Source organism: Tiliqua scincoides, chromosome 8 (genome assembly GCF_035046505.1).
Source record: "Tiliqua scincoides isolate rTilSci1 chromosome 8, rTilSci1.hap2, whole genome shotgun sequence".
NCBI lineage: Eukaryota > Metazoa > Chordata > Lepidosauria > Squamata > Scincidae > Tiliqua > Tiliqua scincoides.
Genome location: NC_089828.1, coordinates 52,361,300 through 52,387,068, shown reverse-complemented (window position 1 = coordinate 52,387,068; position 25,769 = coordinate 52,361,300). Strand labels below are relative to the sequence as shown.

At 44.4% G+C, this 25,769-nt stretch overlaps 1 protein-coding gene across 1 annotated transcript; it reads right to left on the bottom strand.

The window, feature by feature from the left end:
* DUSP14 (dual specificity phosphatase 14) lies at positions 1-23,721 on the bottom strand. The gene is made up of 2 exons (XM_066636048.1): positions 23,582-23,721; positions 1-1,456 (listed from the first exon to the last, which is right to left on the bottom strand). Exon 2 carries the CDS (start codon positions 1,351-1,353, stop codon positions 757-759), a length of 597 nt encoding a protein of 198 aa, XP_066492145.1. The 5' UTR covers positions 1,354-1,456; positions 23,582-23,721; the 3' UTR covers positions 1-756.
* Positions 23,722-25,769: the final 2,048 nt, after the last annotated feature.

Here is a 25,769-nt window from a genome sequence, read left to right as displayed (position 1 = left end):
AAAACAGGCAGAAGAATCATTTGTTATTCTGCGGAGGGAATCATTAATGAGCAACACAAGGTGAAGATAGTAAGGTAGGGAAAAAAAGCATGACATCTGAATTGCTGAAGTTATTTTATTTCTGGCAGATTTTCTGGTTAGCGCATGTTGGGTGTTTTCCCCGCCTGAAAATTAAAAGCTAACTGTAAATTACCAGAACGGGGCAGTGAACTTGGAATAAATCTCTCCATAAGTTCAAAAATAAAATTGTAACAGCATATTAGTTAGTTCTCTTCATCTGGAGGTTGGTTTTTTATTTTTGTTTTTTTAATTCAGCATTTAAGACTAGACTTTTCTGTGGAAAAGGAAAGTCGCTCTCTCCTGTTGAGGCTTTTTGCCAGCCAGTTGCTCTGGCAAGGAAGGAAAATAAAATGAAAAATAAAGCTACCGCATTGCAAGACAATATTTCAGGTTACGTCTTCCACCACTCGATCGCTTGGCTTCATGAATTTTTATATTGTTGAAATGGACTTGCAAGTTCATTCTGTGGACGCTGTACATCTTCACAAAAGAGACATTTTGGCAAAGTTAACTTTACGGGATGTAGGATTAAGGCGCCCCCCGATTTCTGGGGTTGCTGGTTTAGTGCTTTGAAAAATGCAGTGGAGGTTCTGCTGCCTGATAAGGAACTGAAGTCAGCTATGAAAAGAGACGGTGATGCTCTCCATTCGGGTGGAATCCACAACATCACATCCCTCCTTCTCCTGTCTGTCCTCTTCAGATCCCCCAGTAAGGCACAAAGGTTCGTCTCTCCCTCATGTAAACATCCGGCATAATGCCATATGGAGTCTGTACCATTTTGACGGTGTTCCTCCCGTAGAGCTCTCGCTCGTAGTCTATCAGCTGTCGCCAGAAGCCCACGTTGGGGTGTATGACAGGGCGTCTTGATTTCACCCAGTTGTATGCCTCGTACAGGGAGACATTCTGGTATTTCATGAGGTACGCAATGCAGAGGGTGGCCGAGCGGCTCACACCGGCTGCGCAGTGCACCAGGGTGACCCCGTGCTTCCGGGCTACACTCTGGATCTTGTCGGCCACACTGTCAAAGTATAGTGAAATTGGGGCGCTGGGCATGTCGGCAACAGGCACTTTGACGTACTCAAAGTCGGGGAAGTTATAATTGGGGAGCTCGATGGTGGCATTGATGATACATGTTATTCCGCGTGCCAGGAGCAGTTGGCGGTTGGAGGCGACACTTCCTTTGCTGAGGTACAGGAAGGGGGTAATCTGGGCAATGCCACCCAGTGCCCCTTCGGAATACAAGCGTGGAGTCATCAGAGTTCGTGGCAAAGAGTAGTGTCTTCGGGAGGTCATGGGGGGATCTTGGGCACTCTTAGGCTTCCATTCTGGGAATGGAAACCTGGATTATAATTCTATCTTGATCTTCAGAGGAACTTGATCTGCTTTGCTAATTCACCTGCAAAATACAAGGGAAAAGCCAGCTTTAAACCATGTCTGTGCCTAGCGGAAAGCTACTAGAGAGTCAAAGTATAGCATGATATATGGTGCTGTCTCTGCTCCGCAATAATGCTTGATGGACGCAGTTCAGCACGATGTGTTTAAGGCTACAACCCGAAGCATCTTTGGAAGAAAATGAACAGATGACTACCCTTCGTAGATTAGGTCAAAGGCCTGTATCTGGTTCCTCCCCCCCCCCCCCCGTGATCAAGCAAGTGACTCCACAAAAGGGCTTGAAAGCATTAGCCCTTTCCCATCACTGATATTCAGGGGCATCCTGCAGCTGAACTTGGAGATGGTATGTAGCCATTGTGACTAGTAGCTATAGACCTTCCCTTCATCCATTTTAATCCCCCTTTAAAGTCAAATTCATGGGCCAAGGGCCCCTGATGCAACCACCTTGTGGAAGCTAAGCTAGACTGACCATCCATGAAGCCCATGTATATCATCTTGAGTCATGTGTTGGGAAAAGTTTCCATATTGACTCATTTGCAAAAGCATCTGTGAGTTGCAGAGAATTCTAGGGTATGTGTAGTGCCAGGGGCACAAAACAGCCAATGAAGTTAGTTGCGGGCTGGTGCACTCATGCCGTCTCAAGGCATTCTGGAGCACTTGTCTGGTCACAACGGGCAACAAAGTGGATCACTGCAGTAAAAAGATTGAGAAGCACTGTGTTCAGGCATTATAGTAGATGTGAGGTTGACGTTAGTACGTGCAAGGTTGCATTTGCACTGCAAACTTGAACCACCTTGAAACACATGTAATGGCCATGCTTTCCTAAGGGTTTTCAGGAAGTGTAGTCTTGTGAGCACCCTGAAAAATTAGTATTTTCTGAAGGCATCCCAGGGTACCTTATGAGATGAAGCCACGACAGCTGAGCCAGTGAAAGTGAGTTTGGCTCTTGGTTGCTGTACTGAGGTACCGCCGCTGTGTTTTACCTTGATGTGGCTGGCCAACTGAAACCGTTATCTCAGGCAGCAGACTGATTGGGGGGGGGGTTGCTCATCACCTACTTTCCTCCACTACCTCTACTTCCTCTCCTACTCCCTGGATTGGAATGGGAAGAGGGAATAGAGAGGAAGAGGAAATGTGGAAGGAAGGAGAGTACTGAGCTAAAACATTGGAGAGTGTCAAGAGTAGGGGTTGGCACATCATTGTGGAAGGGGAACAGCATTTGACATGCCACATCAAGAAGTCTTGGACAAACACTGCTGGCCTGCCTCTTGAGTGGTGCTTATCTGTTTTGAGATAAGAAGTTGCCAGGGGTAGCTGTAGTTTAACTCTAATGTACCATGGAAATAGGTAGAAACTAGCTTACAGGGGTAAATTAATTTATAACAGAGAGCAAAAACACATATAGCAGGGCAGTTTTGTGCCTAAGGTTGTCGTGATTGTGCTTAGTTAGTAACATCTCAGACACAAAGCACTATGCAATGCTCAAAACATCTGATGATCCACAATGACCTGTGAGCCGGAATCTCTAGTCTCCTGAAACCATGGGTTTTTGATTCAAAGGCCACAAATAGTGACAAGCAAGCAGTTTGAAAAGGCCCTCTGAGCTCCAGAGGACTTTCAGTAGATTGATTCAGGGAGACAAATCCATTGTTCAGCTTCTCTGTAACGAGCTGGCTTCATTAGTGCAACACGAGCATCTTCTGCTGGTCCATTGCCGACTAATGATGAAGACATACAAATTGTACATATGCGATTGGGATGGACACTGTCACAGAGGGGATCTCCTCTTGGAGCCCATTGCAGAGGCAGATTTCTAGTAGGCTGAAATGAATTCTTGCAACTAGAGCAGCTCTGCCCACCCAGTTGGTAAGAATCATCTGAACTGAGCCATTGCCGGTGGGGAATTTAAGAATCGTTATGTACTCTAGATTCCCAATTCATATGGATTTGTGGGTACTCTCTACCATTTGCCAAGCTGAGGCTGCATCAGGACATGCCCAGTTTTGCACTGGGCAAATCCCCACATACATCAGGGGCCTATCTGACAGGTCCTTGAAACCATGGGATGGCTTCACCCCAGGACCCACAGCAAACTGACCAGGCACCTTCTGTTTCCAATAGCATTGCCTCCCTCTTTCTCTACTCTTTTATATAACCTGAATCTAACTAGTTTGCTGGAGAAAAGAAAATGCACATTTGAGGCCATAATGACAGTGTTGTTTTTTTTTCCTGTGTTGAGTTTACTATCTGAAATGTGGCTTGTTTGTTTGGCCCCTTTCTTTCCCTGTATTGCGTGTGGCAGGTGGGGATGGGTGACTACTCAGCAGGGAAGTCCTGTTTATTTTTAAAACGTGTACAGTAGCATGTCTTCCAATCTCTGGGCATTTGCTGGGCCTACCTTGCTGGAGCTTAGCAGATCCAGGTCTAGTTACTGCCTGGATGGAGGACCCCTTGAAACCTCACAAATACTCCCTCTGATGTTTCATGTTAAAGAAAGGTGGGAGATGGCCATGCGTATTTCTGAGACTGCTTACCGTAAGAAACAACAAAAGCAATTCAAAGTAAGAACTGCCTAAGTCTATACAAGCTTGTACAGAACTTATGTGACTCAACACAGGTTCTCTTCCATGTTCTCCCTGCCATTTGTGGTTAAGTGGGTGATGAATGAAAGAGGCTTTTTGGTTGTGGCACTTTTATCTGGAATGCCCCCCTTCCCCAAAAAATCATCTGGATCTCTTTTTGGCAACAGGTAGATTTCCGGTTGCCTAGGCTTTTCTAGCATGTAAGTTAGTTTTTTAGCTGTCATTTTATATTTCTGCTGCTCTTATTGCCTGGTGATAGCTGCTCTTCCTGTGGTTTTATGATTTATCCATTGCATTGTTATTGATTGCACTGCATTTATTTTTCAGTTCTAAGCCACCCATGGAGCTTATGCTGAAAGGTGGCTAAGAAATTGGCTAATATAAATGTGTTTTTTTTATTTTAATAATAAAACTCAACTGAATCCGAATCAGAGATCAACTAAAAGCTCACCAGTTGTTCATTAAAAACCTGCTTAAATAAGGAACTCCAAACCTGGTCCCTAAACCTCAATGAGCATGATGAAGGGTGTCCTGCTTGCTGAGGAGGCACTACTGGAAAGGCCCTACCACCCACTTAATCCCTGCTGTTTAGGGGCTGGAATATGATCTTCACACTGTCACACCACCACCTCACATTGAACCAAACTTAGCCAAGTAACCCATCAACTTAAAGGCTGACTGGCAACCTCTAGCTTTGCACTTAACCAAGTCTGCATTTATTGGAAGGCTTGAGGAATTTTGTTCCAAAATGCAAGAGGGTGGAAAGAAGCCATTCTTGCTGGTTTGGAAGCTGTTTGCCTGTTGGAAGGGAATGTGCGCTGTGAAAGACAACAGGGTAGCTGTGTGGGTCTGGGCCAATGCTTTGAAGAGATAAAAAGCCAGGTTCATAAATGCATGTACTTTGCTTAAATTCTCTCTTAGTGCACTGACTCAGGCAGCTGAATGTGTGCCTCCTGCTGCAAAGCCCTCTCTGTGACTTGGCAATGTTTAACGTTAGACTGGTGGTGTTTGGCAGCTCATTCATTTGCGTCAGGCGTCAAGGGATGAATATGCATGAAGCATTAGTGGGTGTCTAGTAGTGGGTTCCCCTGTAGAAGGGACTCTGGTGCCTTCTTTCCTGTGCTGCTCACTCACTGGCTCTACAACACACCTGGCAAATCGAGCCTTGTGTTTGGAGGGTACCACTGGGCTGCAGCACCAGTGTGCCCGAGGACTCCTCCACACTGCCACTCAACTTCCTCCTTCCTTTGGATTCAGGTAATGGGCGAAGGGGGGAGCAGTTTGCACATCACCAGTTAATGCAGGGGTGCCCAAACCCCGGCCCGGGGGCCACTTGCGGCCCTTGAGGCCTCTCAGTGCGGCCCTCAGGGAGCCCCCAGTCTCCAATGAGCATCTGGCCCTCCTGAGATTTGTTGGAGCCCACACTGGCCCGATGCAACTGCTCTCAGCATGACGGCCAACTGTTCGACCTTTCACATGAGCTGTGGTATGAGGGCTCCCTCCATTGCTTGCTGTTTCACATCTGTGATGCAGCAGTGGCAGCAAAGGAAAGGCAAGCCTTGCTTTGTGCAAGGCCTTTTATAGGCCTTGAGCTATTGCAAGACCTTCATTCATTCATATAAGTTCATCTTTAATAAATTCATTTATGTAAACTTATGTAAATTTATTCAAATTTTAAATGTAAATTAATTCTTTTTTTCCCCCCGGCCCCCGACACAGTGTCAGAGAGACGATGTGGCCCTCCTGCCAAAAACTTTGGACACCCCTGAGTTAATGGCACACTGCCTCAGGCACACTGCCAACAATCGAACAATGTGGATTGTTCTTTGGCTGGCCCTGAATCTGAAATGGTACGGTCATTCCTGTTCTCTTATTCCACTGCATGTCTAAGACTGCCAGGTGAATCCTTGGAACTTGCAGGTGATGCTCTTGGCTGCTATACACACTAGCTCTCAAATCTGCTCCAGTCTCCAAAAAACTCACAAATGTGCCACTTAAATGCAGCGCACTATTCCTACCCAGAAGGAGTGACGGAGAAAGGTGCTTACAAGCTTTCTTAAGCCTCTTAAGCCAAAGACTTCCTGAGAATGGGTTGCCTTTTTTTAAACAATACATCAAACAGTAAAAAGCAACTACCCTAATGCAGCAAAATCCAAAAATATTGAAAGGCAACGTAAAACACATTATGTTATTAGCTATAAAGCTAGCAATGAAAACCAAGAGCATATTAAAATCCTAATAATAAAAGGGTTGACACTCAAAGAAAAGTTGGAGTGGGAGAAAAAAAAAAGCTGAGTTGCATTTTTGGAAATATCAGTTAGTTCAGATGTTTGCTCCTTGGAAGCATTTTTACTTATCTGCAAAACTGAAATATTCTAAAGAGGAGACACAGCAATCCCTTATAGTAGTGTGTCTCAAACTGTGGGTTTGGGAGCCACTTGATGGGTCACGAGCCAATTTCAATATGTATTTTATTTTTAATATTTTAGACTTGGTGCTACCATGGTATGCGACTGCATTTGGGGAAATGTTACTGATCTGTATTCTTAACAGGCTACTTTGTATATGCATTTAACAGTGATCGTCAATAGGGCTTACTCTTGGGTGAGTGTGGACTGCAGCCTTTGAGATTTCTAGGAAATTTTTTTAAACAAATCAGCAACTGCTTGGGAGGGTTAGGAGGGTTTTTCTCTATTTTAAATAAATTTTTAAACTTATTGTAAACTTTTAATTTACTTATATTTTATTTTGTCATATGGAAGGGTGTTTAAAGTTTCTTGCCAACTTGATCAAAGCAGTGGACAGAGAGGTTTCTCCCTTCTCATTCATGCTTCCTCCCCCCCCCCCCCCCAATCAAAATAGCCTGCTCTGTGCCGGACTCAAGCTGGATTTTTGTTCATTGATCTGAAAAATATTTACCACAAGGTAGATTTTTTTTCTCCCAACCAAATTAATTCCAGCCCTAACCTTGCATGCCTAAAATTGATATGTGGGCTGGGAATGAATAAGGTTTGCCACAGAAACAGGGGATGGAGAAAAGAAAGGTACTGGGGATTTTTCAGCCTTCAGAACCAGCCTGGGAAAATGAATCTTCTGGCCAAGGAAGCCAACAACATTCTGAAATCACTGAAGGTGATTTTGTGGTATGCAAGAGAGCAGTTCCTTCCTACAGATGGTAGAAAAGCTAATTCTAGAAGAATTACTCTGTCTTGTCAAACAGTATGGGTATGCATTGCAAAACCCAGATGGGTTGTGTTGCAGGAGTGATCGTGGTGGTCCAGTAGCTTGATTTTAAGACTAAAAGCCATTTCTGCCCAACATTGCATATACACAACAGGGATCAAATGTGTACACCTGCGGACTGGGCAGAAATGGTTTAAATCACTGAGACATTTTCTGTAGGCATTGCCCACTCAGAGTGAAGGTTCAGTTCTGCCAAAACTTAAGACCCCCTCTACTCACTTAACCCACCTAAAACAGTGCTTTTGTGACATAGTCATTTAAGTTAGCCAAACATCTTTCCTCTTTTTGCTGCTGTGATGTTAGAAAGGTGAAATTATTTGAACCAAAGTGAGGAAGGTGGCTAATTTCACAGCTCAAGGATTAGGAGTGGGGCCTCTTCCACCTTGACACCAATTAGCACTTGGGTTATTTGAGAGAAAAAACGTTTGATATTTGTGGCTTTATGATGGCCTTATTGGAAACTGTTTAAGGGCCCAATCCCATCCAACTTTCCTGTGCCAATGCAGCCGTACCAATGGGGTGTGTGCTGCATCCTATGGTGGAGCGACAATCACAGAGCCCTCCTCAAAGTAAGGGAACATTTGTTCCCTTACTTCAGGGTTGCATTATGACTGCGTCAGCACTGGGAAGTGGGATAAGATTGGGCCCTTAAGCACTTGCACTGTGTGCTATAAGAGCTGTGAACCACTTTGGTTATCCTTTCATAAGGACAGTGGTATACAATTTTTAAAAACCCTTTCCCTCAATAGATTATAGCGATCAAAAATGATCCAGTCATTCTGCCATGTGTCACCCTTGGGAACCCGCTGAAAGACTTGATCCTTGTGTGGTATGTTACATGCTAGAACACGTCAGATTTTAAGTGTTGGGCCTAATTCTCACAAACAGCCAATCTGATGGTCAACTGGGGTCGTCTGTCTTCTAAATGACACTGTTTTTCCAGCTTCACTCCCCCGCCCCCTGACCAATGAGTAGCAAAGGTTAATTTCAGGCTTTGTTGGGACTGGAGGTAGGCCAGCCCTCCCATTAGATCCCCCACCCCATTATTTTCCTCCCAGGGTTGTTGGCCTCATCTGTTGCTTGTGCGAACAGCCCACTTATCCCTGGTCCATCCATTTTCAACCACTGTGGCGTGGCACACTGGTATGCCGTGAATGGTCTGCTGGTGTGCCGAGAGAGTTTTTTTTTTTGGGGGGGGGTCATTTGTTAGTAGGGCCAATGGGGATGTGAGTCTCCCCACCAACAGATGGTGTGCCTTGTCAATTGTCAAAAAGTTGATGGTGTGCCTTGACAATTTTAGTACCTTGTCAGTGTGCCATGAGATGAAAAAGGTTGAAAATCACTGCACTGGTCAGTAGGGGTTACTGAAGTCCAAAGGGGAGCTTGTGGCAGGGCAGGACCAAGACCTCCTAGCACTTGAGATGGCCTGCCAGATGGAAAACAAAGTGAAAGAGGAAGTGTGGAGGAAAGGAGATTGCTGGAGCATTGTATTCTAGTTAACCACTCTACACTTCCTTTTTCTTTCCCTCCCCCTTTCAACCCAGGAAGTGGCAGTGGAGGCAAGTGAGTTGACAGAAACTGTTGTTTCTGCTTCAGTCTGCCTCACAGCGCAATCAATTTTTAAAATCCAGAAAATACTCAATTAAATTCAAATGGGAAAAGAGTTAATAGCCACTGGTGGTATTGGCAACCTTCAGTCTCGAAAGACTATGGTATCGTGCTCTGAAAGGTGGTTCTGGCACAGCGTCTAGTGTGGCTGAAAAGGCCAATCCGGGAGTGACAATCCCTTCCACACCGGGAGCAAGTGCAGTCTGTCCCTGGTCTGTCTCCCTGGCTATGGGCCTTCCTTCTTTGCCTCTTTGCCTCAGACTGCCACTGGTAATCATTGCTCATTTCAACTCCCTCTCTCATCACATGCTCCAAAACTGCAAAAGTCCTGACACTCCTGTGGGAGTCTGGACGATGTTGGAGATTGATTAGTTCAAAGCTGCACTCTAGTAGGACTAGAAGAGGCCTCTGTCCGTGGTTTGTAGCCTCCACTATCCTGGGCTGCACGAACCAGTGGGCCTGGCAGCATAAAGAGGCTTAATATGGTCAAACAGTGAGGCTTTAATCAGCTCCTGGAGTAAACATTATTAGAAATATAAAACAAAACACCCGTGAAGGCATTACCCTCCTGCTGCTAAATATCAATTTAAATGACAAGAATCGATATGGTTTGTCTCCCTCCGTCTCATTTTGTCCTCGTAATGACTGTAAAGAGGCAGGCTGAGGCCGCTATTATTCCTTTGTTTTCTTTTAAAGGAGTGCTTTAAAAATGTTCTACCTTCTGGTGAACTCTTGCCACATTGTCCCATCTGAGGAACTATTGTATGTAGCAGAGGATGCTGTGAGAGAATGTCTAGGATGCGCACTCATTTCCCATTGGAGTGCTGGCCTAGTTTGTGGGAGAGTCTACTCCGCAAGCACTCAATGCTCCTCTGTGGCTGCACTCTAGAAGTGAAAAACGGTAGTAGTGGTCTAATTGACTTTCTGAGATTCTTGTCCACTGTTACCGATCTTCTAATTGCTTCTGAGGAAGCCTAGGGTCCCAGAAAGCCTAGGGGGTTGAAAACCACTGCTCTAAAAGCAATGAGGGCTGACAGAAAGTTACATGTGCAAGGCTCCACAATGAATCCATTCAAACTTTCCAACCTTTTAGAGATGGCACACTTGCAGTCACATCCATATTCTCATACCATTGGATTAAAATCCAAAGGCGACCAGGAAGTTACATGTTTCACATAGTTGAAGGCTCTCTAGTCAAGCCACTGTATTAGATCATAACTCGCACTCCATGAATTTAAAATGGCAGTTTAATTCAAAGAAAGATATTAGGAAAAAATTATTTGTTCTATATGGCAAATAGTAATTTTGTACTGTACTGGTACTGCATTTAAAGTATTTTATTTTAAATATTGTCAAATGTTATTTTACCATAATAGTTAACCATGTGCAAAATGACAAGCTGGGTATTGCATGGTGTATGTGCTGTAGAGACTCGATGCAATCTGCCCCCACTTAAAGATTTAACTGTTGAAGGCCAGGGAGGAGGGCTGAATTGGAAGAACAAAATTTCAACCAGGCCTTCCTCAAAGGCAAAAATCAAGACAGGGATTTCAACTGTCAACTCTCCTACCTGTCTCCTAAGCTCTTCAGAAGAAGCTGGGCTCTGCTCTGAACCAAAAGCAGCATACAGCTCTCAAAGTATAACTAACAAAACCCAGACCTCCCAAGCTATATTCTGTATCTACACAGGGACTGCTTAGCCCAGTGGTTCTCACACATTTCGCACCGAGACCCACTTTTTAGAATGACAATCTGTCAGGACCCACCGGAAGTGATGTCATGACCGGAAGTGACATCATCAAGCATAAACATTTTTAAAACAATCCTGGGCTGCAATCCTACCCACGCTTACCCAAGAGTAAGTCCCATTTACTATCATTGTTAAAAGAATATACGTAGTAGCTTCTTAAAAGTACAGGTCTGTAACATTTCTCCAAATACAATCACATTCCATGGTAGTATCAAGTCTAATATATTAACAATAAAATATTGAAATGAATGGGGACCCACCTGAAATTGGCTTGTGACCCACCTAGTGGGTCCCAACCCACAGTTTGAGAAACACTGGCTTAGCCTATACTTATGTACAGCATAGCACCTAAGTTTCCTTAATACTATTTGGGATGGGTTTGGTTAATGCAGAGTATTTACAAGCTGGCAACCAACCAAAAATACCGCCCAATCCCATGTGGCGTTCTTCCAGCATTTAATAACTAATGCTATCAACTGGGTGAAAAAACTGTTAGTTGATCAGTCATCTGGCTTTGATTACATTCAAATATATTTGCATGTTGACTGAGCCTCACTGTACTTGCCAAAGACTCGGGAGGAGGTGTGGGAGAACTTGCAATTTAATAATAAAAGCTACCATTTATTGTTAGAGGGGAAGCTAGCCCTTTGTATACAGTATATTTACATTTTCTATTACAGTAACTCTAATAGCCTCAAAAGTTAGACAGCACCGTTAACTACTCCATATTACCAGCCCTGCAAGAATCTATCTTTTGCATGAGTAATAAGGACCTCTCTATGAGGAATTAGACCTTTTTGCACTCTCTTGGACAACTAAATTTAAGAACTGAGAAATATTTGAGAACTCAATGCAGTATTGGGGCAATATTGTAGCAGTTTCTAATTAGAAGAGGTGCGGGGTAGTGGCTAGCCCTTGGGGTCTGGATTCAAATTCCCCACTCCGCCATGAAGCTCATTGGGTAACCTTGAGCCAGTCACCATCTCTCAGCCTAATCTACTTCACAGGGCTGTTGTGTGAATAAAATTGAGGCGATGGGAAGAAATCCACAAACATCACTGTGGGCCTCTTGGAGCATAAAACATATAGTAAAATAAATGATTAGGAGGGAGTCATCATATCTTAAACAAAACTACTTGTAGAAGAACATGCTGGATCAGTTGGAAAGAGGATGGATATTCCCTGAATTACAGCTATTGTTCTCCCAACCAGGAGTGGTTTGCTGTGGAAAGGAGAGTTCCCGTTTGGAGTGGGAGAAGAAGACTGGAAAGTGTTACCGCACCCAAGGAAAGTTGTTTGTTGAAAGAGCCTTTGTTCAAGGCTTCCAAACTGATTATTTGACTGTGTTGGTTCCATCCATTACAGCTGCCACCCAATCATTAGTGAACTCAAGCTTTAGCTGATTACTCTCCTGATTGAACCGATTAATGCTTGCAGAGCCCTAATAATTATGAAAATGAGAGGTGTCCAGGGTTAAAGCCTGCTGGCTGTTTGCTAAAATGTCTCTTAATTACTGTAGCTCTTGTTTTTGGGGAGGATAGAAAATAGTGAAACAACCAACCCTAGCTGCCTGACACCCGTTCCCAGTTTACACCAGTTTCTTTCACCATTGCCACTGGAGACCTGTATACCTATTCTTGGCTTGCCCCTTCTCATTACATCAGCCTGCCCCAACAGAGTTTCATAGCTTTCAGCTTAGGAAAGTGGAAAGCCTCAAAGGTAAGTAGGTTTACAAATAAGTCCCCATAAGTTTCTAGTCCATAGATGTTTTCTCTAGCATGTCTGCTTTCATATCAGTCCATAGTTGTCTAACTAAAGGAGGACCTACTGTTTTTAGCAAGTGTTTTTTTTGTTCATCACTGGGTGGCATTCCTTGCCTCGGATGAGTGACTGTTTACATACTTGAACACAGGAATATGGATTGATGCCAAAACGAACAAGACCATTAACTAGTATCAGTCATAACTACTGTATATACAGTATTAATTACTTCCAGGTTTAGAGGCAGCACACCTGTAAATGCTAGTTGCTGGGAAGCAGCGTCCAGGGAGGGCTATTTTGTCTCCATGTCCAGCTTGCTGGCTCTCCAGAAGCATCTGGTCGGTAAACAAGATGCTAGACTAAATGGTAAACAAGATGCTGGACTAAATGGGCCTTTGCTTTGAACCAGCAGGGCTCTCGCTATGCTCTTATGTTCTCCAAATTGGAAGCCTCCCAGTTCTTGTGGGGATCCTGTAACTTTCAGAGCTACAGGGAAGGACAATACCTTCCTTTGCCGCTGGAGGTTGGCTACAGCTCATTGTTGTCAGATTACGGGCTTGCAATGTTCCTCTGGGCAAAGGCAATGACAAAGTGTCATCTTTGATCTACTGCAAAAGCCTGAGCAGCCATAAGCTTTGCCCAGCATCCGAATCCTCCTCTTGACTTTCCAGGCTGAATCCAGGGGAAGGGCAGCTGCCAATGCTTTCTTCTGGGAGCCACCAGTGGCTTACAGGAAGGTACACGGAGTCGCTTCGTGGTGGGCCCCACGCTTTTTGTACAAATCCTTGCAAATTCTGCTGCCTATTTGGAGATGACATCTTAAGGCAACAGGGACTGCAGATAAACATATAAAGCTGTGGTCTACTGAGGCAGACCTATTGGCCCTTCCAGCTTAGGATTGTCTACAACTGGCAGCCCTTCTTCAGGTTTTCAGCCAGGGGTTTTTCACAGCCTTTCCTAGAGTCACTGTCAAGGATTATACCTGGGACCTTATTCATGAGAAGCAGCTGCTCACTTGCCTACAGCCCCATTCCCCAAAAGCAGGAAGTCAGGCAGAGTCACAACGAACAACCTCCACTGTGGCTGGGCCCTTGGGCTCACAGGACTTTTAATTTATTTCTTCTGCCACATCGTTAGTTTTCCTATGGCAAACGCATGAGTCCCAACCCATGATTTAGGAAGGACCGGTCTAGTGGTGTGAAACCAAGCTTTCCAAGTTGAATGCTCTGGGCCAGCTTGTGTCAGAAACGATGCCCTTTCTGCTAGCAAGACAGCAAGGGGGCCAATGCCAACCAATTATTTTTATAGAGTGTTTTACACATGGCTGCAAATCACGGTACAGAGACAAAAACCGCAGCCAAGGTTCTCCCTGCCACCACCAGCCCTGCTCATGGATGGCCAGTGCTCTTCTCACATTCAGTAGATAATTCTTTCCAGGCTTCATAAACTCATCTGGCTAGTCACTCAGCAGAACTTACAGCCAATTAATTCCAATTTCCCCTCCAACTAGGAGCTCTCGGCCTTAAAAATGATTGTACTTTTTGTACCGAACTGAGCCAATATCCTCTGAAGGGAGAAGGGTGAAGGGATACAAAATGATGACAGCATCAATGGGTCTTCTAGGGAGGTGCAGGGGCTGAACGGTATGTGGACCCCTTGGCAGGAAGATGTCCTGTCTCCATTCCCCCCCCCCCCGATTCTGAGGGGAATAATTTATTGCCATAATTTTTCTGACTGGGAGAAACACAGCAATATGCACATATTAAGCTATGCATATATTAATATTAAGTAACTTTTCTCCTAATCCTTGGTCAGAGACCTGTCTGAGTAAGAGCACATGCCCACACTGGAAAGACTCATGACCAAGGACGTGACTCCCAGTCCACTTAGAGTTCATTATTCTGAAATTACTTTCTTGGGTCCAAGAACAGCAGGTAACATAGGAAGATGCAGGACATGGGTCTTTATGGCACTAGTGGGGCACACCAGGTTGAAGATGGAAAAAAACGTATTGAGACAAAACAATATGGAGGGGAGGGGAAGGCCCTGAAGAGGAGACCACTGGGTTTTGACAGACATGGCAATAGAGGCTGCTGCAAAAACAGCTTATTCGTCTTAAGAGTAGTTAAAGAAAGAAAACAGCTAGCTGGGGAAAGGCATGTTGCTTGAGTGCCAATGCAGTGTGGTAGTTAGAGTGTTGGAGTAAGGGACCTTGGGCTCAAGTGCCCACTCAGCCATAACACTCATTGGGTGGCTTTGGGATTGTCACTTTCAGTTCAAACTACCTTACAGGGTTGTTATGTGGATTACATGTAGGCCAATGACAAATTGTGTGTGCCACCCTGAGCAACTTTGGAAGAAGGGTGGGTTGAAACAAAATATCCACATTTTCTGACAAGTTGCCTTGGGGTTTTTATTATTTATTATTATTTATTACATTTTTATACCGCCCTTCCTCCAAAGAGCTCAGGGCGGTGTACACGACTGCTCCCCTCCTTTTGTCCTCACAACAACCCTGTGAGGTAGGTGAGGCTGAGAGAAAGTGACTGGCCCAAGGTCACCCAGGAAGCTTTGTGGCTGAGGGGGGATTTGAACCTGGATCTTCCAGGCCTGAGTCCACCTCCCAAACCACTACACCACCCTGGCTCTCTTTCTTGTTGTCTAGCAGCTCTCCTCCCATGTGGCCTGGGACTTCTTGTGTCACCTCAGTGGCATGAAGGAGCCACTGAGAAGAGGTTCCCAAACTGCAATGGTAATGTCAGAATGGGGCCTTTGTTCCAGAAAGCAACGGCGAACATTTGTTGTGTGACTTATATAAGTCTTGTTGCTGTGGACAGGGCCTTAGTCAGACGTAAGGTTAGCACAGCTCCCAGAACTCCAGCATCTTTTGGAAACTCCTCTTTCTTGGAAACAGGCCTTTCATTTGCTGATTGTCACCTTCATGTGTCTGGAATTGAGGCTGGGTGTTTCAGGTCAGTGTTTGTAGTTTCCTGGCAGGCCCGAGGCCTTGGCTCTCTCAATTTCCAAACTAAACACCAGCTTTGGTTCACATTAAAACACACAACCTTCTGCATTTACAATTAGGGGCTGAAGTTCCCTCAGGCATCCTCCCTAAAGTTCAGAGGTTGGTCTGAGGGAAAACAAACTAGTTCCATGGCCAAGCATGTTAAATAAGTGCTCTTTCTTTTAGAACATGATGCGCTTGTAACATAAGGCAATGTGTGCACCTGGGAACCCAAGCCTCCCTTTTTCCATTTGATTCCCTTGAGGCTTGAAGCACAGAAGGTACAGTGGGGAAGGACTGGAGGTAGGAAGCAGAAGACACTTTCCACCATTCACAGATAAAAACAGGGACATGCTTCTGACACCCCAGTTTCTATAAATAAGGATCACTACCCTGGTGCCACCCCCAAACACCCACCCACATTACTCCCCACTGCTGAAGGCTGTACTCTAGCTGTTGTGTGTGGCTGTCCATTACTTCACAATACTCTGCTCTCCATCCATTTAAAAGACAAGGTAATGCCTATGGTTTGTGCTATAAGGTACTCCACAAAAACATAATTTCCCTAGCATACTAGGAATACATAATATTGGACATTTCTGTTCAGTTTTTCTCCATTTATTTTGCTGTGTTTTGTGCACTTCTTTTTCTTGAAAAGTGGTATATAAATATTTTCAATAATAGAAAATATATTTCAGCAGCTGCGCTGTGTGTGAAATGACAGCATAGTGCCTTAGCATTCATGTGCATCCTGTGTGCTAGCGAGGAACCCACCCACCCATGCTCAGATGTAACTGGTGCCAATGGAAGCTTTTCTCCTGGAATAAATAGCAGCTGTGCGCCCATCCATGGATCTGGCCTGTGACAGCAGGAAGGGTTAGCATGTTATATTAGGAATAGGGAGACCCAAGTTGAAATCTCCACTTAGCCATGAAGCTTTCTGGGTAACATTGAACCTGCCACCATCTCCGCCTAGCCTAACATACCTTGCAGGGTTGTTGTGAGGATAAAATGGGGGAAAGACCTTGGAAGCTATCCTGAACTACTAGGAGGAAGGGTGAGCGGCAAATGTAACAATATAATAGAGTTCAAGCCTTCCTTGCCTCCCTCCTGCCCACAGTGCACCTCTCAATTCCCAGACAAATACAGCAAAAATAGGGTTTTAACAGAAACAGGTACCAGTAAATAAGCAGAGGTTTTTCCCACCTCTCTCTCTCTCTCTCTCTCTCTCTCTCTCTCTCTCTCTCTGTGTGTGTGAGAGAGAGAGAGAGAGAGAGAGGTGGGGGAAATCTCTGCTTGTGACCTAACAATGCATGCTTTTATTTAAATTCCTGTTGTAAAGGCTCTGAAAACTTATTGAGTTCTGTGCTGCACACAAAGTGCATTTGGCAGGTGCTTTAGGCTTGACTTCTGTGCCTCCATGCCCTGTTTGATGCAATAAGTACCAGATACCATTAGTGTACAGATTTGCCTCCCAGGGTAAAATGTTTAGCTTGAGATGAAGAGGCTTGGAAGTATTGTATGCCAAACCCTAAGGGGTGTGTGTGTGCGTGCGTGCGTGTTGAAACCATCCCATAGATTTCAGAGGCTGATTCAAGTCTTCCGAAAATACCATCTTTAGTCTTTACAAATGGGGGACTGTTTGGGGGCTCCCACAACATGTGCCCATCCCCCCCCCCCGGTATTTTGTTAACCATCAGTCTGATGAAGAGTTCTGTAGAACTCAAAAGCTTGCCAGTTGATATTTTGTTGCCTTTATTAGGACCAACTTAAGAGTCATTGTACTTTGTGTTGAGGACATTTTATTTTGTCATTAAACTGACAACCTATGATCTTGGATAGGTTGTGCATTCCCTAGAACAGTGTTTCTCAAACTGTAGGTCAGGAACCACTAAGTGGGTCACGAGTCAATTTCAGGTGAGTCCCTATTTATTTCAATCGTTATTTTATGTTTAATATCTTAGATTTGATGCTCCCATGGTATATGACTGCATTTGGGGAAATGTTACAGATCTGTATTTTTAACAGGCTATTATGTATATGCTTTGAGCAATGATAGTTAATGGGGTTTTGACTGGGCACTGGGGGATAAGAATAGGCCCTCAGTTTGACTGTACTTGTCATAAGAGGCGACTAAACAGCCACCAGGTAGATGGGACTCATTAGCCTGGGAAGGCAGCTCATCTGAGAGAAGGAAAACTCTGATCCCAAACCTCCACTGCCTTGTGGCTACATCCAGTTATGGAAAAGGCGTCAGGAGTCAACCTCAAGGCAAAATCCGGAGCCGGAGTCCCTGAGGCAGTTCATGGCTGAACACAGTCACGTTCTGGCAACTCCTGCGATACCTCTGGAACCAACCGTATTGGCCTCTGCCTTTCCATTGGACCATTTCAGCGACGTGGAGAGGGGGGATTTACTGCATGGGTAACAGTCTATTCTCCATATCTACTTCACCCAGGCTTCGCTCACTGGAGAGGACACTCTGTTCCAGAACCACTATTCAGAGCGCAATACCATAGTCTTCCGAAACTGAAGGATGCCAACAAGAAGTCAATGGGGTTTAGGATAGGATTGCAGCCTTTGGGATGTTTGGAGAATTTTTTTTAAAACCTATCAGCAACGTCTTAGGAGGGTTAGGTGGGTTCTTATTTATTTTAAATAAATTTTTTAACTTGTAAACTTTTACTTAGGCTGCAATTCTAACCACACTTTCCTGAGAGTAAGCCCCATTGAACAAAATAGGACTTACTTCTGAGTAGACCTGGTTAGGATTGTGCCCTTACTTAAATTGTTTTCATTTTGTTGTATAGGGGACTGTTAACAATTTTCCTGCTTGATGGTGTAACTTCCAGCCATGACATCACTTCCAGGTTAATTTCATCACTTCCGGTGTTTAGAATGACAGATTGTCATTCTAAAAAAATGGGTCCCAGTTCTAAAAGGTTTGCGAACCACTGACCTAGAATGTTCATTGATTTTATCTCCTGCCTTTCTTCCATCATGAAACTCAAGGTGGTGTACAAGGGAGTTCCCTGGTGGTCTCCCATCTAGGCACTGACTAGACCTCAACCTGTAAGGTGGCTGTATCATTTACTTTCTGGCTATACCCTGGGAATATGAAAAGCAGGCTGGATGAGCTCAGCCCTTTACAAACAGCTTCCAGCGCAGCTCAAAGAGATGGGGGAGGGAGATGATGGAATTGTAGTGTACATAGAAATGCTTCATACCCATATAACGTTTTTTCCTTAACAGTACAGTATTTTTTTTTTTAAAGAGAGCACTGACACACCTTCAGCAAAATGAGAATCAGATCTTTTCAGGGGCAGAGGTGAAGCAAAATATTGCATGTATGCAAACTTGCCTAATTTATTTTATGCTGGACAAAAATTTTAGTTTTTCTTGATTGTCCCTGTACATGTATGGATATACTTATTTGTAATAATCCAGGAATGAGGCTTTTGAAATGAGCTGGTTAGCTATCGGGGGCCTAATCTCTTCCTAATCTGCTATAAGGAAATGAAAGAGTTTGAGTCACTCTGTTGATCCCACAAAATGGTAAATGCCAGTGAGATCTTTTCCCCCCATGATCCAGAGTCTAAAATGCTGAATGCAAACCCTCACAGGACCCTATCAAATCAGCATGCTGGTTTTACCCTGTGAAAAGCTATCCAATTTGGGTTGAGGGTATTTAGAACACCACCATCTCCCACAATATACTGACTGTGAGGGAGGACCTAGCATTTCATCCAGGAGCTGTCTAGGGCAGGGATCTCCATACTTTTCAGTATGAGGGCTGTATCTTATATTTTACACATTTTTGCAGGCCAAAAAAAAATTAGTTTTATAAATGAATGAATGAATTTTAAATGAATGAAGTTTCACTTTGATTTTTTTTTTAATACGCATGATATGATTCAGAACAAAAAAGAAATGTGACAATTGCAAAGAAAAAATGTCTTGCTTAAACTGGAAAATTATATATAATGAGTAAAAATGTCAAATGTTAGCAAAAAAAATTAGCAATAAAAATATTTTATGTTGCTGAGGGCCAGATAAAAACTTGTGGGGGGCCAGATGTGGTCCCAGCAGGGCCATAGTTTGGAGACCCTTGGTCTAGGGATGCACACACTATAAATGGCAACTCCCCCAAATTGCACATGCAACCATCAATTGCATATAAATCAGACATGGAACTTTGCAAAATTAGGAACACTTCCTAAACCTCTGCAAGTTAATTGTTCAAAGGTACCATGGGAACCCAAGAAGCAGCCTTATATGGAGTCAGGCCTTTGGTCCATCTAGGTTTGTGTGACCTGACAGCAGCTCTCTGGGGGTCTTTTGCAGCCCTAGCTTCAGATGCTGCAGGTACTGAACATGAGATTTTCTGTAAGTACAACAATTGCTCTAGCATTGTGCTTAAGTGCCTGTTCTATGTATCCCACATGTGTCTTGGGAACCCTAGACCATAATTATGGAGACAATACAGAGGCATCCTGTTCCACAAGAATTGTTTTATGACACTACTGAGGACATACTGTTTGAAACCCTGCTGCTGGAGAGCTCATTCAGGAAAAAAGCACATGCTATAGTCTTCATGAGACTGTACCACACCAGCAGCGCTCCAGCGGGAAGATCAGAGCCTTCCCACTGGTGTTTGTGGTCACAAAGATGGTGTTGACCCATTGCAGCTGCCTGGGCTAAACCCAGGACAAGGGGACAAATGTTCCCTTACCCTGAAGAGACCTTCAGCAGCCAAAACACCCCTGTGGAATGCATCAGAGGCTGTGCCAGTACCACTGCATTGCCATATGGGAGTTTAGTTAGAATTGGGCTGCAAATTGCAAGGCATGGGCCTGTGGGGAATTAACATTTTGAATGCTTCCCCAGAATGCTTCCTGCAGGTGGAAAGCTAGAATAGAGCCCTTCTTGACACATTAGCTTTCTTCACGCTTCCAAATAAAGCTTATGAATTCTTGAAATGGCTTTGAGAATGATTTTCCCATTCCTTGGGTGGGGGAAGCCATGACAGGTAACCCCATCCATAAACTGCTTTAAGTTCGTAATGCCAGTGGGGTATCCGGCAATCCAATTTGGTGCATGTTTATTTGGCCATCAGCCTTACTGTGTTAATTGGAGTTTATACCCAGCAAGTGTGTTCAGCACTACGGGTTAACAGCCCAATCCAGCATAGATTCTCATGCAGTGCTGCAGCACTGGTGCAGGCTATGTGGCATCCCATGGGGGTCTCCTCAAGGTAAGGGGACATTTGTACCCTCGCCCCAAGTAAGCCCCAGCAGCTAAAACAGATCAGCTTGGACCTGCAGCAGCTATATAGTTGATTCATGTTGGCAGATCAGGCCTGGGAAGAGGGATAAGATACAGCACATGCCAGCACCACTAGTCCCTTCCCAAGCCTGTCCACTGGCCCCCAATGCTACCCTCCACTGCCTTGTTCCACTTCTCCTCTGCCCCTTCCTGCCAGTACAACAGACCTTTGCTCTGTCAGTGCTTTATGGCACTTTTGCAACAGCGCACGCTGGAGGAACTAGCGTTCCACCCACGCAAGTAGCAGTTAGGATTGGGCCATAAGGCTGCTATCCTAAACACGCTAGCAAGAGAGTAAGCCCCACTGAACACAGCAGGACTTGCATCAGAGTTAACGATTGTGCTGCGTGTTAATGAGTTATAAATACTTGTGACGTCATATGACTCTGTCTAATTATATATAAAATTATATATAGAAATAGTCATGCCAATGTATGACTCTGTCTTTGGTTTGGATGACTAAACCTTCAACAAAGGTTACTGGGGTCCCCATCATACCCAAGCTGAGAGCTACATGCAGGCTTCTCTGTTCACCCCATTTTATCTTCACAACAAGCAGGTTGGTCAGAGTGTGTGTACCCAGCCCAAGATCAGCCATTAGGTTACCTGGGTGATCTGAAACTAGGTCTCCACGCTCCAAGTCCAAAACTCCATCTGCTACACCACAGTTGTCTTAGGAGAACCATTCTTCATTCATTCTAACTTCTGAGCTGTTCTCATACCCAAGGATCAAACTGCTGGAGTAAGTTGTCAACATCCTCTGGGATAATAACACTTATTAAACGATTATTATTAACTATTAAAAGGATAATATTGCTTAGCATGTATGTGGCACTGTTGAATGTTCATAGTACTTCCTATAATTATGCCCAGAAATATTACAGCTGCCCATTAAGGTTGGCCAGGCATAATTATCCCAACTGCAGATGGAGTGGGATGATGACTGAGATAAGAGTATTTTGCTTATTAAAGTCAACTGGTGAGTTTATGGCAGAGATGAGTTTTGAACCAGAGGTGATTCATGAGTCACCATCTTTAGTAATTATGCTACAACAGTCCATCTGGGATCCTGTGACAAATTACTTACTTGACTCCTGCAAGATGTTATAGTTCCTTCTAGGATAGATAGCTGTTTTTTTGTTTTTTTTAAACCAAGCCACAATCGACAGACAATAGCTAAGAATGGGGCTAAGCTATGGTGTCCTCTGATTACTGCATACTAGGGTAAACAAGGGGCAACTACAGTATATCCCATATACTGGCTTCTCCAGAGCATTTGGCTGGGTCCTGGCGGAGACAGGATTGCCGAACTAGATGGACATCTGTGGACCTATATGGACCTATGATCAAGCCAAACTTTATGTATTCCCAGACTTCAGGAAGCATGGGTTCAAATTCTGGCTCAGTTCTACACTTAACGGATAGCTTTTCATTATATTTCTTTATATAGTGCCATTAATGTACATGGCACTATGTACAGAATGAAAAGACCCTGCCCCAAGGAGCTTACAATCTAGTTATTGATGCAAGAGAGACAGAGCAAGCAGGGTGGATTGGAGGCAGGGACAAATAGAGGAAGAATATGTGACTGGAAGACTTGGGCAAATGGTTCTGGCTCTCTCCATCAGTTTCAGCTTACCCCTCTTTAAAATGGGGATATTAACGGCTCACCTTCCAAAAGTGAAGGCAAGTAAAATTTAAAAGAAAACAAGAAGGTTTTAACAAATGCTTTTAAAATTTTTTGCATTATTTTAAAAGTAGGGGAGGCAGATTGCACCAGTCATTAAAAAAACTGGTAAACTCAACACTTGCCTAGCAAACCCTTCTTACTTGCCCCAGGTCTTCCTTCTGAAAGTTGCCTTTTAATGACTGGTGCATAATGAAAAGAGCTCCATTCTATCATTTAAATCAATAATTAACAGCCGATCATTTTGATGGTTATTCTCTTGTCAAATGTAGAATGGACTTGAGGAGGAGGGAAAATAAAAATCCAAACCTTCAAATTATGCTATTACAATCAGTTTTAAAAGAATAACATTTAGTTTTGTTTTTAAATTCTCTTTTCCTTCTTGCCAGAGAGAAAGAGGAGGAAATTTTCACCTGGCTAAATCTTTTATTTCCCCTGTAATGTGATAACAAGGAGATAAATTCTGCCAAGGAGCTGAACCCACTTTTTATTTGCTCATTAAATCCAGGGAGGGGATTTTATTTTTTTACCCAGAGAGGAGTATGAAACATTCTCCCTTTTTTCCCTGGCAAGAAAATGTACACTAGTTTAGAATAGCATGCAAAAAACTCTCGGTTAATATGGGGGGGGGGCAGCGGGAGGCAAAATACAGGGAGGGAGCTCCCCTCTCCACAGTCACCAATAGAGCCTTGCTGGTATGGGATCAAACAAACCCTTAAATGCACAGATAAGCACATGGCAGCTTTTTTCCCCCACGTCTTGAACCAAACTCAAAATCAACCCACAGTTTCCCTAAAGGTCCTTAAAGGGTTAACAGCGGCGGGGACAGCTCTGGAGAGTTCAGTGTTTTGCACGAGCGGCATGAGCAGCCTTGAAAATCCATAATCTCCCTCCCTGCCTCTCGTTTCCACTCTGAAATCACTTCCAAAACAACAGCAGTCGTGAAGACTGGGGGTGATCCGTACTTATGGCCATTGCTCACTTGTTAAAAACCCACCATTGAGCATCCACTATGCACCCAGCAGCATGCTTTCCAAAATCTGCCCATTTAAGAGGGTGCGAGTTGTTCCATTTCATTTTTTGTTGGTGTTTTTCCCTTGCCTTTGTAGCTTCTACCAACAGTGCCGCCGCAAGCCCCATCAGCCAAGTGTTCAGAGAGTTCTGCTTACCTGCCAGTTGTGATGGCCAGAACCTAGCCTCCAGAGCACCCTCCTGCTTCCACCCGAAATGTAGAGGCAGGTCAGTCTCACCCTTGCTTATGAATGAGAGACGGGCTCTGATCTTGGCTGTTAGTGAGCACTGGGGAATGTGCCCACGGGGGAGCTGACAGCTGATCTGCACGCTCCTCCTCTTCCTCGCTCCTCCTTCCAGGCTCTCTCTCTCTCTCTCTCTCTCTCTCTCTCTGTGAGATGGTGTCAGGGTTACCAAGAGATGGCTGCACAGGCTAAGCCAGCAAGCCTATAAGGAGCACGATGAGTCAAAGCTTCTCCGGCTCTGTGTGTGTGTCTGTTTTTTAAATTTCCAAAGGCACCAACGTGTGCAATCAATAGGGAAAGCGATCACTTTAAGTCCCCCGGGGCTTAATTTGAGCCAGTGTTCACCAGGGTTTAGCTCCAGCACCTGTTTGCCATGCTAAAAGCTCTCATCTCGCAATACCAGAGCATGTACAAAGGGCGTTCGGGGGTGAGTCTGCCACTTGCAACACATCAGATTGTACAGCATGTTCTTCTAAGCCCAGGAACACCAGTGATGGGGAATGTTTCACCTGAACATATATACAAAGCTACCTAAACTTGGGTCAGGCCATGGGCCCATCTTGCCTGGTACTGAAACACTGATTGGCATCAACTCTCCAGGATTCAAACAGGGGTCTTTCCCAATCAGTGATGCAGTGATAAATTTTGAAGTGCAGGAACTTGTCATGACATCCCTCCAAAGTTGTGTGTTAAGTAGGTCATCTTACTCTCATATACATTTGCATAGGATTATAAGCTTACTATAACAGGAGCCACAAAAGTCAGAGACCTTGATATTACCTTATGTCCTTATGCAAATGTCTCAGTTTGCTTCCTGCTGAGCCCGATGTTTTTCCTTAGCTCAAGTCCTTTGGAAAAGTTTCCAAGGCAGTGCCAGATAGCTCCTGACAATAACATCATTGCTTCTGCTATTGGAGAGGCCCCAGGGCTGTACTCCCCCCCCCCCAGCTAACCCCCTGTTCCAAACCTATGACAATGATGTCAGGCATTGAACCTAGGACAGTCTGTGTCCAGAGGTGCTCAGCCGCTGAACTACAGCCTCATCCCCTTCTAATCACCCTTGTTAACTGCAGTGGAGACTACTGAGGGGGGAAAAAGATGGCATTCCCAATTATATTACAGAATAAGGGTGGGGTAATTTACTATTATTATAACCTAAAATATTTATATCTGACAAAAAAAGATTCATGTGGTAAGTAACAATTGAAACACACACTCACTGAAACACAATATGACATGGTAAGAATTTGAGCAGCACTGACGTAAGTACAGAGGAAAACAGCACTGACCAATTTCTTTCCAAAAGACATTAAGGGTGGAGGCTGGCCAAAGGCATGGAGGAAAGGTGTTCCATAGGCAAGGCACTACTGAGAAGCCCTGCACCGTGAAATACAGATTTCTCTGGGCTCAATCCTATCCAACTTTCCAGTGCTGATGCAGCCACAATGCAGTCCTGAGGTAAGGGAACAAATATTCCTGTATCTTGAGAGAGGTGTCTGTGACTGCCCTCCCCATTGCAGGATGCCGTGCATGCCCTGTTGGTACAGCTGCATCAGTGCTGGAAAGCTGGATAGGATTGGGCCCTCCATCAGTCAGAGCTGTAGGCCATTGAGGCTGATGAAGGAAGAATGTAGAAATCCCATGCCTCAGGAACATGTGGGGCAGCGACGAGTCTTTCCCACTCATTTGCAGGGGAAAAGTGTTGACGTTCACAAGTGATGCAACCTTTGTGAACTGGAATTATAAAAAGATGTATAAATTATGCATTGGTATTGATATGGGAGGCCTCTGCTATGGGCAGGGTGACTGCCAAAAAGTGCTCAGACCTCAGCTTTGGTAGATCTCCAGAGGATGGTTACAAATCCAAGTTTCAAAACCAAGAAACAGCAGTTAAGAAATCTCGACAGCTGTCATTGTGCAGCCATTGAAAGGGCCTCCACATCTCCAGACACAAGCATTTTCAAGTAAGCCTTTCGTTAAAGTTGCCATCTGGTTGGAATTTTTCAGGCCGGATACAGTTTCAGTCCTCCAAGCCAGTTGCCAGAACAAGCCTGTGTGTGTGTGTGTGTGTGTGTGTGTGTGTGTGTGTGTGTCTCCCTGC

Excerpts from the sequence above, each read along its gene's own strand:
- DUSP14 (XM_066636048.1), bottom strand. The coding sequence starts at position 1,353 with ATGACCTCCCGAAGACACTACTCTTTGCCACGAACTCTGATGACTCCA.